This window comes from Kickxella alabastrina (genome assembly GCF_025024165.1).
Source record: "Kickxella alabastrina strain RSA 675 chromosome Unknown BX661scaffold_161, whole genome shotgun sequence".
Classification (NCBI taxonomy): Eukaryota; Fungi; Kickxellomycota; class Kickxellomycetes; order Kickxellales; family Kickxellaceae; genus Kickxella; species Kickxella alabastrina.
In genome coordinates this window covers 1-13,103 of record NW_026251632.1, presented here as the reverse complement: position 1 = coordinate 13,103, position 13,103 = coordinate 1, and the positions used below count along the sequence as shown (strand labels likewise).

General features: G+C 44.9%; 2 protein-coding genes across 2 annotated transcripts; both read left to right on the top strand.

Moving 5' to 3' along the window:
• Positions 1–6,703: 6,703 nt before the first annotated feature.
• On the top strand, positions 6,704–7,091 carry BX661DRAFT_192178 (uncharacterized protein). The gene has a single exon (XM_051537702.1). It carries the CDS (start codon positions 6,866–6,868, stop codon positions 7,049–7,051), a length of 186 nt encoding a protein of 61 aa, XP_051388369.1. The 5' UTR covers positions 6,704–6,865; the 3' UTR covers positions 7,052–7,091.
• Positions 7,092–7,976: 885 nt separating this feature from the next.
• On the top strand, positions 7,977–8,531 carry BX661DRAFT_192166 (uncharacterized protein; the record flags this gene model as incomplete). The annotated part of the gene is made up of 1 exon (XM_051537701.1): positions 7,977–8,531. A coding segment is annotated over one exon (269 nt), but the record flags the coding sequence as incomplete, so codon positions are not given.
• Positions 8,532–13,103: the final 4,572 nt, after the last annotated feature.

Genomic DNA, 13,103 nt, shown 5'->3' with positions numbered 1-13,103 from the left:
TACCTTAGAGGAGTTTGTGGTGCAATTCAAGTACCTCGCGGAAATTCTGGAATTCAAACTCTCAGACAGGCATGTGACCACGACCTTCCTCATGAAGCTACCACCAATGCTCAACCAGCAGATTCTGAGCGAATCGACAAGCTCGACAGTATACGAGATTGATGCACTGACTTCCCGTGCCAGAGCCTTCCTGCGCATTCATGGCCGTCATGATAATACAGCTATGAATGTGGATGCAATAATGGTGAATGCAGTGCAGACAGAAAGGAGACGCAGTGGCCTGCCGCCATTTGCAAGTGTCTCCAAGCAGTCGGGCTGTACCAAGGAGATGTTTGAGAAGTGGGCTGCCAACAACGTGTGCCTTGGGTGTGGCAGTGATGAACACAAGTGGCATCGCTGCCCTAAGAATACACACCCAAAAGCAAGAAGGGCATGAGTGGATGTGAGTCCTCTGCCCTTATCATCTCTGAAATTGCCGTTTGCCCCCCAAATAAAACCGCTATTAACAGACAAACCTCACCTGAGCCCCAACTGATTTTAAATGCAACTATAGACACCAAAGCCATCCGTGTGCTCATCGACAATGGATCACAAATTACCATCATCAACGAACAGACCCGCGACCGACTTAAACTGAAATCCGAACGACTACAACACAGCCAACCAATACAACTGGCCAATGGCGCACACTACAAGGACTGCACCGAGTCGTGCACAGTAACGCTGCGCCTCCTGAGCAACCTAACAATTACAGTACATTGCCTTGTTCTCCCAGTTTCCGAAGATATAATATTAGGAAATAATTGGCTAAAAAAACACAAGGCCACGATCCACAGCCACCTTGACAAGGTGACATTTGACTATGGCGGGAAAAGCTGGTCCATCCGGGGTAATGCAGAGCCTCGGACCGACGAGGACCAGCTGAAGCCTATGTCAATCAGTGCACTGAAAACTGCACGTGCAAACGACCAAATTGAGGAATGGGGATGGCTACGAATTACATTCCCTGACAACGATACCAATCCAGCAATCCATGTGGCAGCAACCACGACGACACAAGACAGGGCGCTACAGGAGCTACATGCCAGATACACCCAAGTCCTTGATCAGCCGCCCTCCAAACGACCACCACCAGGCGGCCCTGAGATGGAAATCCATGTACATGAGGGCACAGCACCTGTGACCAAGGCACCATACCGCCTGTCACATGCAGAGATGGATGAACTAGACCGACAAGTGACTGACTTACTTGCAAAGGGGTATATCCGCCCGTCATCTTCCCCATGGGGTGCACCAGTCCTCTTTGTCAAGAAAAAGGATGGATCAATGCGCCTGTGTGTTGACTACCGTGGCCTGAACGCAGTGACGATAAAAGATGCATTCCCAATGCCGCGTATAGACGATTTGCTTGACGACACCCGTGGCGCAAAAGTTTTCTCGAAAATCGATTTGGTACAGGCTTACCACCAGGTGCGAATTTGCAATGCAGACATCGCCAAAACTGCCTTCCGCACAAAACAAGGGTCATTTGAATTCACAGTTGTACCTTTCGGGCTGACAAATGCCCCTGCCGTCTTCCAACGTGTCATGAACCATGCGCTGCGCAACCTACTTGGCAAAACGTGCATCGTGTACCTAGACGACATCTTAGTCTTTTCAAAGAATGACGCCGACCATGCAAAAGATCTCGAGGATGTACTCGCCTGCCTCAAGGAGCACAACCTGCACACAAAACCCGAAAAATGTGCATTCTTCAAAGACACAGTCGACTTCCTTGGGTTTGTCATTTCAGGCAAGGGTATTGCGACTGACCCACGCAAAGTAGATGCCGTTAAAGAGTGGCGCACGCCAGAGACAATTACAGACATCCGCGCATTCCTTGGATTAAGCGGCTACTACCGCCGGTTTATTAAAAACTATGCTAGAATAGCACTACCGCTGACCGATTTGCTATGCAATACCGACTTTTCGTGGAACGACCAGGCTGACAGGGCTTTCACCGAGCTGAAGCAGCAACTATCCACAGCACCAATACTCCATCAGTATGATCCAACTTGCGAAACGAGAGTCGAGACAGATGCATCCGGCTCTGCAATTGGCGGTGTCCTACACCAACGACATGACAAGGTGTGGTGCCCAGTGGCATTCTATTCGGCAAAGCTGGGACCAGCACAGCGCAACTATGCAGTCCACGAGCAAGAACTTCTTGCAATCATTCGTGCACTGGTCCTCTGGCGGCATTACCTACATGGCATCAAGTTTGAAGTGATTACAGACCACAAATCAATCGAGTTCCTTAAGACGCAAAACAACATATCCCCGCGCCAGGCCCGCTGGCTGGATATCTGGCAGGAATTCGACATGAAAATCATTTACCGCAAGGGCGCTCAAAATGCAGTTGCTGACGGCTTGTCACGCTCACTCGAATCGCAACCCGACAACATAGTATACGCAGCGTCACATTCAGGCAAGGTGCCACACATGGCACTGACGCCACCGACAGGACTGACTGCACCAGCTATACCACTAAATGATGCCCCGCTGAACAACACGAGTAAAAACGATGACGCCGCACACACATCCGTACCTATACCTATGCCCATACCCATGCCCAATATCAAGACAACCACTCCAGCTGCACAGACAACGAATTTTCCGCCAACGCCAGCCGTGGTCGACAGAACATATTTGACTGCCGATGAGCGCAGAGAACTAAACCGTGCTGAATATGTGCGCAAGTCGCTGCACTACAAGAACTACCAACGCGGATGTCGCGCTGAAGCCGAAACAGAAGCCAAACGAACACAAGAGACAGTGGCTGCAGAAACGACGAGTGCAACCATGGAGACTGACCAGCCAAAGGACAATACGCACAACGACGACCTGATAGACCAATTTGAAAAATGGAAACTGTGCGCACTGTTTGTGCCACGCACAACTGCCAACAGCATGGAGGTTCAGCTGCTACACGACGATGCGACGATGCCTTGCAAGGCATATCCAGATGACGCTGGATTTGATGTATACTGTATAACCAAGTTTGTGCTCGAGCCCAAGGCCCAACACCTTGTCCCATTAGGCATCGCCGCCAAGGCGCCAATAGGCACATACCTGCGCATTGCCCCACACAGTAGCCTGGCTGCCAAGGGTGTTGTGGTGCTCGGAGGAATAGTCGACGGGGGCTACCGCGGTGAGATTTCAGTACTCCTGTTCAACACAGGCAATATAGAGATTCCGTTCGCTGCACATGACCGCATAGCACAGTTGATTCCAACCAAGATCGCACACTCACACATCACTGAGGTCAAGTCCTTTGAGGAGACAGCCGGTGGAGCCAACGGGTTCGGCTCTTCAGGAAAAGGGGGGAGGATAGCAGTCCGCATGGCTGCTGTCAAAGCGCTAATGCTGAAGACGAGCGCGAACCCTGAGAACTCCTACAAGGGCGACAGCAAGTTGGAGAAAATTATGGAGAGGATTAGTAGTGGCGAAGAACCAACATCCAGAGCCGAGCGCGACATTACAAACAAATTCCATGCACAGGGTGGTGTCCTGTTCAAGAAAGGACGCCACTGCGTCGGAACAAAGCAAGACAGATCACTACTGCTGGCCGAGTTCCATGATGCTGCAATACACCCGGGTATAAAAGCAACATACGACAAGCTGAGTGAACTATTCTATTGGCCAGGCATGTATGTGGATTGCGAGAATTATGTCACAACATGTGACCTGTGCCAAAGAGTCAAAGGCAGCAACAGGCCAAGCGATGGACCGCTACAGCCGCTACAGATCCCGCGACGCAACTGGTCAAGTGTGAGCATGGACTTCATTGTCAGCCTACCTAAGACAAAGGACGGATATGATGCAATCATGGTCGTCGTTGACTGCCTGTCCAAGATGGCGCACTTTGTACCAACACACAATGCCGCAACCGCCCAGACAACCACCGACCTGTATTTCAAGACCATCTACCGCCAACATGGCCTGCCCGAGTCCATAATATCAGACCGTGATCCGAAATTCCGCTCTGCATTCTGGATGGCACTGTGGAAGCAAACTGGAACGCAACTCAACATGTCCACTGCCGGCCATGCACAAACTGATGGACAGACTGAGCGTGTGAACCAGATACTGGACTCAATGCTGCGTGCGACGTGCAACAATTACCAAAACGACTGGAACCAACACATAGTGCATGCAGAGTTTGCCTATAATAGTCACAGCAACAGCTCGACACAGCACAGCCCATTCTATGCAAATTATAGCTTCCAACCATTGAATGCCGCCACCATCGCCTTCAACATGGAAACTGCTGAGCCCAATACCGACGCCGACGATACAATCCTGAAGATTAAACAGATTAGCGAAATAGTCAAGGAAACATCGAATTCGCACAGCTACGCATGATCAGAAACCACGACAAGAAGATAACCTCACCCGACATTGTGCCAGGCGATGAAGTAATGATCTCGACGAACTTTACAACACCATCTTACCTGCGTAACCGGTCCAGCAACTCACTGCAACATAAATGGGCTGGGCCCTACAAGGTCGAAGAACAGATCGGCCGAAATGCATTCCGCCTCAAACTCCCACTCGACATGCGCATTCACCCGGTCATTTCGTGGTCACACCTAAAAAATACCATGCTGCCGACGATCACCGTGCCGCACTCCGCTCTGAACCACCACCTGTAGAAGTTGCAGGACACCTCGAGTATCAGGTCGAAAAGATTGTTGACGACCGTGTGTGGAGGCGAAAACGCCAATACCTGGTGCAGTGGGAAGGATATGGAATAGAAGGACGAACATGGGAGGACAAGAGTAGCGTGGATGAGACAGAAGCATATGAACGATATTTAACCGCGCGCGCTATCGCCAAGACCGACGGAGTCTGATCTTAAGTAGGGGCGAATGTGACATCAGAAATGGGGGCCGAGTCACGTGACAGCGCCAGGAACGCGTAAAAATATGATCTTATTGATTATTTATTTTACGCGTTACGGCGAATTTGAATAGTGAGCTCTTCAAGCTTCTTTCCCGGTCTGAGTCTCATAAATACAATCATGCTAGAAAGATACGCATTACAAAAAAAAAAAAGTTGCAATATCTGAGCGTCCAACGACATTGCACTCGAACTTATAGCTCAAACAGCATCATTTGCATGTGATGATTTTAAATGGCACTACTTTTAACTGTGCAATTTTGTCTTTCGTTCATCATGGCAGAAAAAAAATGTACATACCAACCCAAATTCATTGAAAATACAATACAAAAAAACTGAAAAGCCAAAAAAATTGTAAAATCCTCGAAAAAATCAATAAATAGAATAATAAATTGCATAATTTTAGTTGCATGCACTTTGCAGCGCTGATTAGTCTGTGTTGCTGATCATGTGCAACAGCCATCAAAAAAAACATGTAAACATTGGCACTGTCCAGCTTAATCTGCGTTGTGCTTAATTTGCTGTTTAGTTGATAAGAGAGCGTTGGTAAAAATAAATATAAAATAAAATGACAGCAAGCATACAAACAATGTGGCTGTATTGACATTCGCTTGGGATTGCGATTGGTATTGGAGACCATTGCAGCAAAAAGCTATCGCAGCAAAAAATGCTTCAGCTTTTTGTTAAGAAAAACAGGAGATATTGGAGAGTGTACAGCTAATGATACATTCAATTAGGAGTTATTCGTTAGGATCGAGATGGCATATTCACTGTGTAGATAATCTATGGCCCATTTATACAGCCTGCTCTGCAAAACCACATCTAATGCAGCTCAAAAATAGCAATGTTAATGTAATGCTGCGCAGCCTGAAGACATGGAAGTAGATGTCGAGGTTGAGGATCGTGAAACAAGGTTCCATCTGCATGCCGGTTGATAGAGTACTAATTGGATCATGCAGGTGTAAATTAGGGAGGCATAATAATGATGTCTAGACATGCTCCCCATTTTGCAATGCACACGCGTGAGTGCACATACACGAAAACCACAACACTGACTTGCCAAAATACCGGTCTTCTTGCAGAAAAATTAGTTTTTTTCAACGGAGTGCACAATTGGCAATGTGCACAACAAGGGCGACAAGGCACATATACAGGACAAGGCGGGCGCTAGCAACATTTTATAAAAGTTAGTAATAAAACTCTTTGTAAAATCACCCCTACTTTTCTAACACTAGACAACTAGTGCTTTTCACACCCCCTCTTACATAGCATTATTACAAAAGAAATCAAAAGTATAATTAAGGTCGGGTTTGGCACACGCATATGTGTGTGTGTGCCATCCTCGACCCTGCCCTGTCTTACACACTAGCCGTTATAATCACTAATGCCGAGTACTGACTTTTCTGCAAGCAGCTCAAATATTGAGTGTTTTGGTGTTGCAATCTTTGTGCATGCGTGCATGTTATAAAAGGGCGATCATATTTGGATAATATTATTGAATCCCTGATCTAATACTCTATAATCTTCTTTGCCTTCTATCAGTTGGCATGCAAAATAAAAGCAGTCACTTGAATCTCAATCCCAACATTCACATCCATGTTATTTGGCTGTGCAACATTGTGTGTAAAGGCTAAAAAGGTTGTTTCAATAAAAGCCAAGTTGGGCAGAACAAAATAGAATAGAATAAATAAAACCAATGAAGTAAAGAATACATATTAGAAATAAATAAATGGCTGTAAATATGTCCATTCATTCTAAGCCAAGAGGAGGGAGTAGATGCGAGTGTCATAAAACTATTTTTCTAACAAGAGCCGAGGGTGTGTAATGCACAAATTATGCGAATGCTTATTAAAATGTTTGCCCCAATAGCTCCTGAACTGTAAAACCCATTTGAACCTGGTCATCCTTGCAGACACACGCGGGGATGACATCAACAGCGCCCAGCTCCAGCGACTGCCCGCGTTGCTGCCTCCTTTTCCCTGGGCGCGCGCATAGCATCCACCAGCACCTCAACGCTACCGATCCAAACCACCCTGCCGACCCGTTGCGGCGTCATCACCGGCACTTACAGAAATACAACTATCCTCAACCGGCCCCCCTCTACTGCTGAACTACCCAGAGCCTGTGCGACTATCAGCTGCAGCATCTCTCACTGTATAGCCGTATCGAGCACCAGCTCAGACGCAATATCCTGCAGCTTAAAGTTGTGCGACTTCAGCGCCAATTGTGCCAAGGAATTAACCATTTCGGGCATCTGAATGTCCAACGCCGCCTCACTGTCTGCACTCCCGTCAGGATTAGTCCCAGCATAGCAGGTGTGTTGCCATTTCTTCTTTTGTCGGTGTGCGTAGCATAAATCTAACCCGTACTGCAATTGATCCAGCAGATGCAAAAGTACCCGGTATGTGCCGAGTGCTGTTCCGACGCTAATTGCGAGGTAATACCGGCTATCATCTATGCTAGCAAAAGAATATTGAAAGTGTGTAAAAAATACTAAATTGTAAAATGCAAACTGTGAATTGGAAAGGAAAGAAAAAATAAAGTAAATTAAGAAATAAGAAAGAATAACGTTAAATTGAAATCATTTGGCAAAATAGCAGAAATCGAAAATTATGGATGCAATCAACCTTCAGTAAAATTGGCCAATGTGCGAGTTTAAAAGTATTTGTTGTTTACAGTTAAAGTGATCGGTGGATCGGTGAATCTGTAAACAAGAGGTACAGACAAGAGTTAAGATATTTATATTTTACTCATATTTTCTTCAAGTTTAATAAAATTTTAATTCTTTGCAGTTGATTTTTTGGGTCGTAAAAAGATTTATTAAAAACAAAAAAACCTAAAGTGCTAGCTTCTTGAATGACCCAGCATTGATCTCGTCCTCAGCTGGTCGCTTAAGCTGGCCACTATCCTCTTTGAGGAGCTCAATTGCCTGGGGATGCATAAATCTGGGAGCAGCATCCCAGTTAGCCTGTCGTTTAAATGTACTGTCCCACCAGAGCTGGTGGCTAATGTACTGATTTCCCGGTTCAAATAAGAACCGGCGCATTGAGTGGAATAGATCCCTGAATATCTTGCTTGGATTTCCTATCCCAAACAACTCCAGATACTTTTCCTCAACCATCATGATGCTGTACCGACTCAAAGCCAGGCTTTGACTGTCCAGAAATTTGAAGCCCTGAACGTCATCTCTCTTAGTATCGGCTGAGCGCACTGCATCCATAACGACATAGAAAACACTCTCCAGGTCATCAAGGATTCCCCGGATGGGGCTGCTGCTGAGCATGGGAATTCCCATGAAAAGCGGCGTCCCTGTAAATGGGTCCTTGGCCACCTCCACTTGTCCCACTGTTGTTGCATTGAACCCCCACTGTTCGGCAACATCAATGTGTTTGAGTTGGGTTGGGTCAGTGTCCCTGGCAGCATCCTCAGCAGTGTCCCAGCCAATGACCTTGGCACAGCCCCAGTCAATGACATACACCTTGTCGTTCTTGACGCACACGTTCCCTGCTGAGATGTCCCTGTGCAGGACACCAGTATCATTTGCCTGGGCAAGGCACAGGGTCAGCTGCTTGACAAAGCCAGGAACCAGCTCAGCCTTCTGATTGTCAGTCTTGACTTTCAGATACTCGGCCATTGACTGGCCGCAGTACTCCATGAGCACGAACTCCAGCCGGTATCCATTAAGGTCGCTGATGAGCAGGCCACTCGAAAAGATCTTGGGAATACATTCGACTGGTCTCTTGTTGAGGATGGCGTATGCGGCACCCTCGGGCAAACGATTGACTGGGGTCCAGGAAAGCTTCAGCACAGCATCATGCTTCCCATTGAATTTCCCCCTGAATAAATGGACATGGCGCCCAACCATGTATGAATAACGCGCTATTGTCTCCTTGATACAAAATAAAGTAGCGCCATCCTTGACATCCTGGGAAACCGAGTATAAGACTTCGATCTTCGAATCGCCCTTGCTCTCCACATTGACTTTCTGCGAAAAAAAGAAAGAGTCAGATTCCTCTGAGACATCGCAGAAATGCCCGAAAATGTCCGACTCAAGAGTCAGTAGGAACCAGAACCGCATGAGGCATGTCTGGATTTCCTCAGCTCCATCAGATGTCGGGCTATTCGTATCAAAGCACAGCTGGCCAAGCTTGACGATGTACAGTTTATCGCGATAATATGCATAAAGCGTCAGGAGGTGCCCATGGAGGTAGAAGACAGGCGCAAACGTGCGGGTTGCCTGCTTATCATTAAGCAAATGGCCGTAATCTGCGAGCTGGCCGCGAGTATCCTCTATAGGTCCGCTGAGATCTGGATCCATCTTAGCCTCGAGTATAGCATGGATGGAATGAGCATTCTCCTCTGTGTAGCCTCTGTAGTAAAACGCGATGTCTGGCTTGTGGGGAGTCTTTGGTATAACCTTAAGCTGATGGTCCTTCAGCTTAAGCTTGCAGTCTGGGATTAGAGTTCCGCCTGCTGGAATAACTCTATTTGCGACACGAACTGCATTGACCATCGCGTTGAAGAGGAGGATAAAATATTTGACCAAGCGAGCTTCCTTAGCCAACCCTATCAATTTCCCCGAGTTGTTTTGAAAACGTCAGCAATGGGGAATCGCCAAACTCTTCAATCGAGCGATCTGTATTGGCTACGATGCCTTTGATATCAGCCACTGGCGACCCTCTGGCTATGCTGAGGAAGAGATTGGGCCAATCCTTGATGAACCGTTCATACTGCTCCTTCACACCCAGAGATTCAACAAAGGCATTGAACAGATAGTTGTGTTTTATGTTATCGCCAAGGCATTTCAGCAGCCGCTGACGGCGCTTATCGCGTACTTCGGGGGGCTCCGATTCCCCGGGTGGCAGTTCCTCCTTTTTTTGATTTTTTGAGGGCGTTTGGATAGTGCCGCCTGTCTTGCTGCTCTAATAAAAAAGAAAACAAAATGTTTTAAATTAGTGTCCGAATTAGTTTTATATGCACGCAGAATAAACAACAACAAACAATTCATCAATATCATAACAATCCGTTTATATTCAAGTACTTACGCCTATTTGATTCGGCGGGGTCTTATTCGGAGGAGCTAGCTCAGACATCATTGAGAGAAAGGGAAAGGGAAATAGAAAGAGAGGGGGAGGGGAGAGAGAGAGAGAGAGAGAGTGTGTGTGTGTGTGTGTGTGTGTGTGTGTGTGTGTGTGTGTGTGTGTGTGTGATAAGCACTGAGGTATGATAAAAGTAATAAAAAGTGAAGAAAAAACAAATTGAACGAAATGATGCGAATTGAGAAAAAAAAAAGCAAATATTAAAAGTAGAAGCAAAGGTGGAAAGTTGCAAAGGTGAAAGTTTGTTGCGATAGATTGCACCAAAAACAAAAAACAAAAAATTTAATATAAACAAAAAACTTTGAGCTTTTCATGCTTGCATTTGGTTGGCTGAAATATGGAAACAAGAAATAATTATATTTACGGATTAATTTCCAATCGGCATTGTTCTTTTTCCTTGCGCATTGATTTTGAGCTTATATTGTTTCTTTTGGGAGCATGGTGGCCCTGCCATTCAATGCTGTAAAAAATATGTGCTTCCCTGATGCGTACACTGAACCAGAGATGCGTTTATGCCCCATTGCCTGGCTGTCAGGCCAATTGAGACACAGAGCCACATACTTCATGTGTCCACAACAGAAGCATAAAATTATGAATGCAAGAGAACTTTGACTTGGATCTTTAAGACCCAGCTGCAAGGTCACTTGGCTGAAATGGTTAACAAACTTCAGGTGCATCCGGCACCGATAGATGGCACATTGGAGAAACTCAAGATACATGTGGACCCATTACCAGGATAAGAAGCTGGACCTGGGTATGAGTCGTAGTTGGCAAGAGCTGACAGAGTATAGGTACACAACGCTGGTCAAGAAAATTCAAGGGAATCAAGCAAAAACAAGCAATGGTGTTTGTAAATGAGATTGTACATAATCAGCAGGGCTAGTACAAGAGACAGTGTGAGCTTGCATGTCGAGCGGGAAATGAGGGTATCCTTGACGCCTAATAAATGCCGATTGTTGATAAGAACTCCAATCTCGACAAACATCCTGAATACTAACTCTATGACAAGAAGATGATGATGGCTTGCCAAAGTGGCTGCAGACGATAGCAATGAGGGCAGGATATATGCACACTAGCTATATGGCCACGATTGATGCTTTAGTTGGCAAATTGAGTGCTTGGGTTTAATTTTACTAACGCCTCAGCAGACACTTCCACCGCCAGAAAATTAGACACAGCTCTGAGTAACCAGAGGCATGTAGCCAGGTTCTAAAATAGGGTTCAAGATGGGTACGGTGCTGCAGTAGAAAATCAATTTTATTCATTAATTTCAGTTTTTATTTTTTGCTGGAATCTGGGAGTTCTATGAATGTTCAGTGAAGGTGAAGAGATAAACACTATGTATATATAATTATCTATTGTAAAAGCGCTATACATTGATGGAGTGCGACAGTACATTTATGTGATGTGTGTCCCTGTATGACTATCAATTGAGTGTTTGTCTGGCTAAACAACCAAGGCTGGCTAATCAATTGATCGCGACCAGCTAATAAAATATAATTGCAAGTTTGCAGAACTTCTCGGTTTAAAATATTAGTTCAACAATGGCGCTGCAAATAATTCATTTAAAACAGGCTTAATGTGTTCAAAATTTACATGTTAAAATACTATTTTAATAGATGCATGGTAGTTTCTATTTTTAAAAGACAAATGTCATTTTGAGCTTGCCATTCTTAACCACCCTTGCCAGTTTAGTCGCATTGTTTACAATGTTTTGGAAAAATTCACAACGGGCTTTCAACAAAAAATTTACTCGGACAATCCTAGTTCACATTTTGCACATGCTTATTGTCATTTTAAAAATATATATTTGAACAAAATAAACTAAAAGAAAGCTAAGGGATGAACAGCCTCTACTGTTCATATTCACTAGTATTTATGCGTGCGTATAAATTCCCACATATCCAAGTAGGGAATTGACTAGCGATTGATTCATTAATCAATTGCCAGAGGCAAGCCACAATCCCTTGTATCATAATGTAAATAAGTTGCATATGCATATTTTTACTTTGACTGATAAAATGTTATTAAGCGCAAAATTAATCACATATTGTTCATCCAACATACCAGACAAGGACTATAATTACTAACAAGTGTTGGCTGTGTTGCTAGATTAAACAACAGTCAGCAATGTCAGGCAGTGCTGTAACGTTCTGTGTGGTCACAGGTGTACATATATAAAACTAAATTTAACATTTGAATAATCTCTGCAGCATGTATTGTTAATATATTTGGCCATGTGCAATTGTAGAAAACATGTTACAAATAGATATTGTTGCACAGACTGAAGATATGGAAGTGGATGTTGAGGTCGAGAATCGCGAAGCAGGTTTCCACCTGCGTGCCGATTGATAGGACGCTAATTGGATCATGCAGGCGCAAATTAGGGAGGTATTACATTGATGCCCAAACATGCTTCCCATTTTGAAATGCACACACATGAGCGCACACGCACGAAAACCACAACATTGACTTGCCAAGATACCGGTCTGCTTGCAGAAGACCCAGTTCTCACCAACGGAGTGCACAATTGACAATGTGCATAACAAAGGCGACAAGGCACATATATAAGATGAGGCCGGCCCTAGCAGCACTTTAGAAACATTAGTAATAAAACCTTTTATAAAATCACCCCTACTTTTTAACACTAGGCAACTAGTGCTCCTCACACCCCCTCTTATTATAACAATATAATCAAAAAGAATATTTATTTCTTCCAATGAAAAAGGATTCCTGGCTGCCCGACAGCCACCATTTTTATGTTTTCCTTTATATATAAATAAAACATAATAAAACCTTCTCATCGTTGCTCCGAATGCCACACGCATAATCCATTAATCTTAGGCAAAATATTTGTTTACGCGACATCATGTGCCTCAACTGTGACATAAAATTTATTTTTTATGAATAACAGAATTAAGTAATCCATATGTTTTTTGATTGCATAGGTACTAGCCGCAGTATATCAGCGCATAATGATATATTTTATCTGGCTGAGGTGAACTACCCTGGTATGCATGCTGCTGTTGTCGGAACATCCAGCGACTTTGTGGGTGTGGTCAT

Coding starts and splice junctions, on each gene's coding strand:
- BX661DRAFT_192178 (XM_051537702.1), top strand. CDS start 6,866: ATGACATCAACAGCGCCCAGCTCCAGCGACTGCCCGCGTTGCTGCCTC.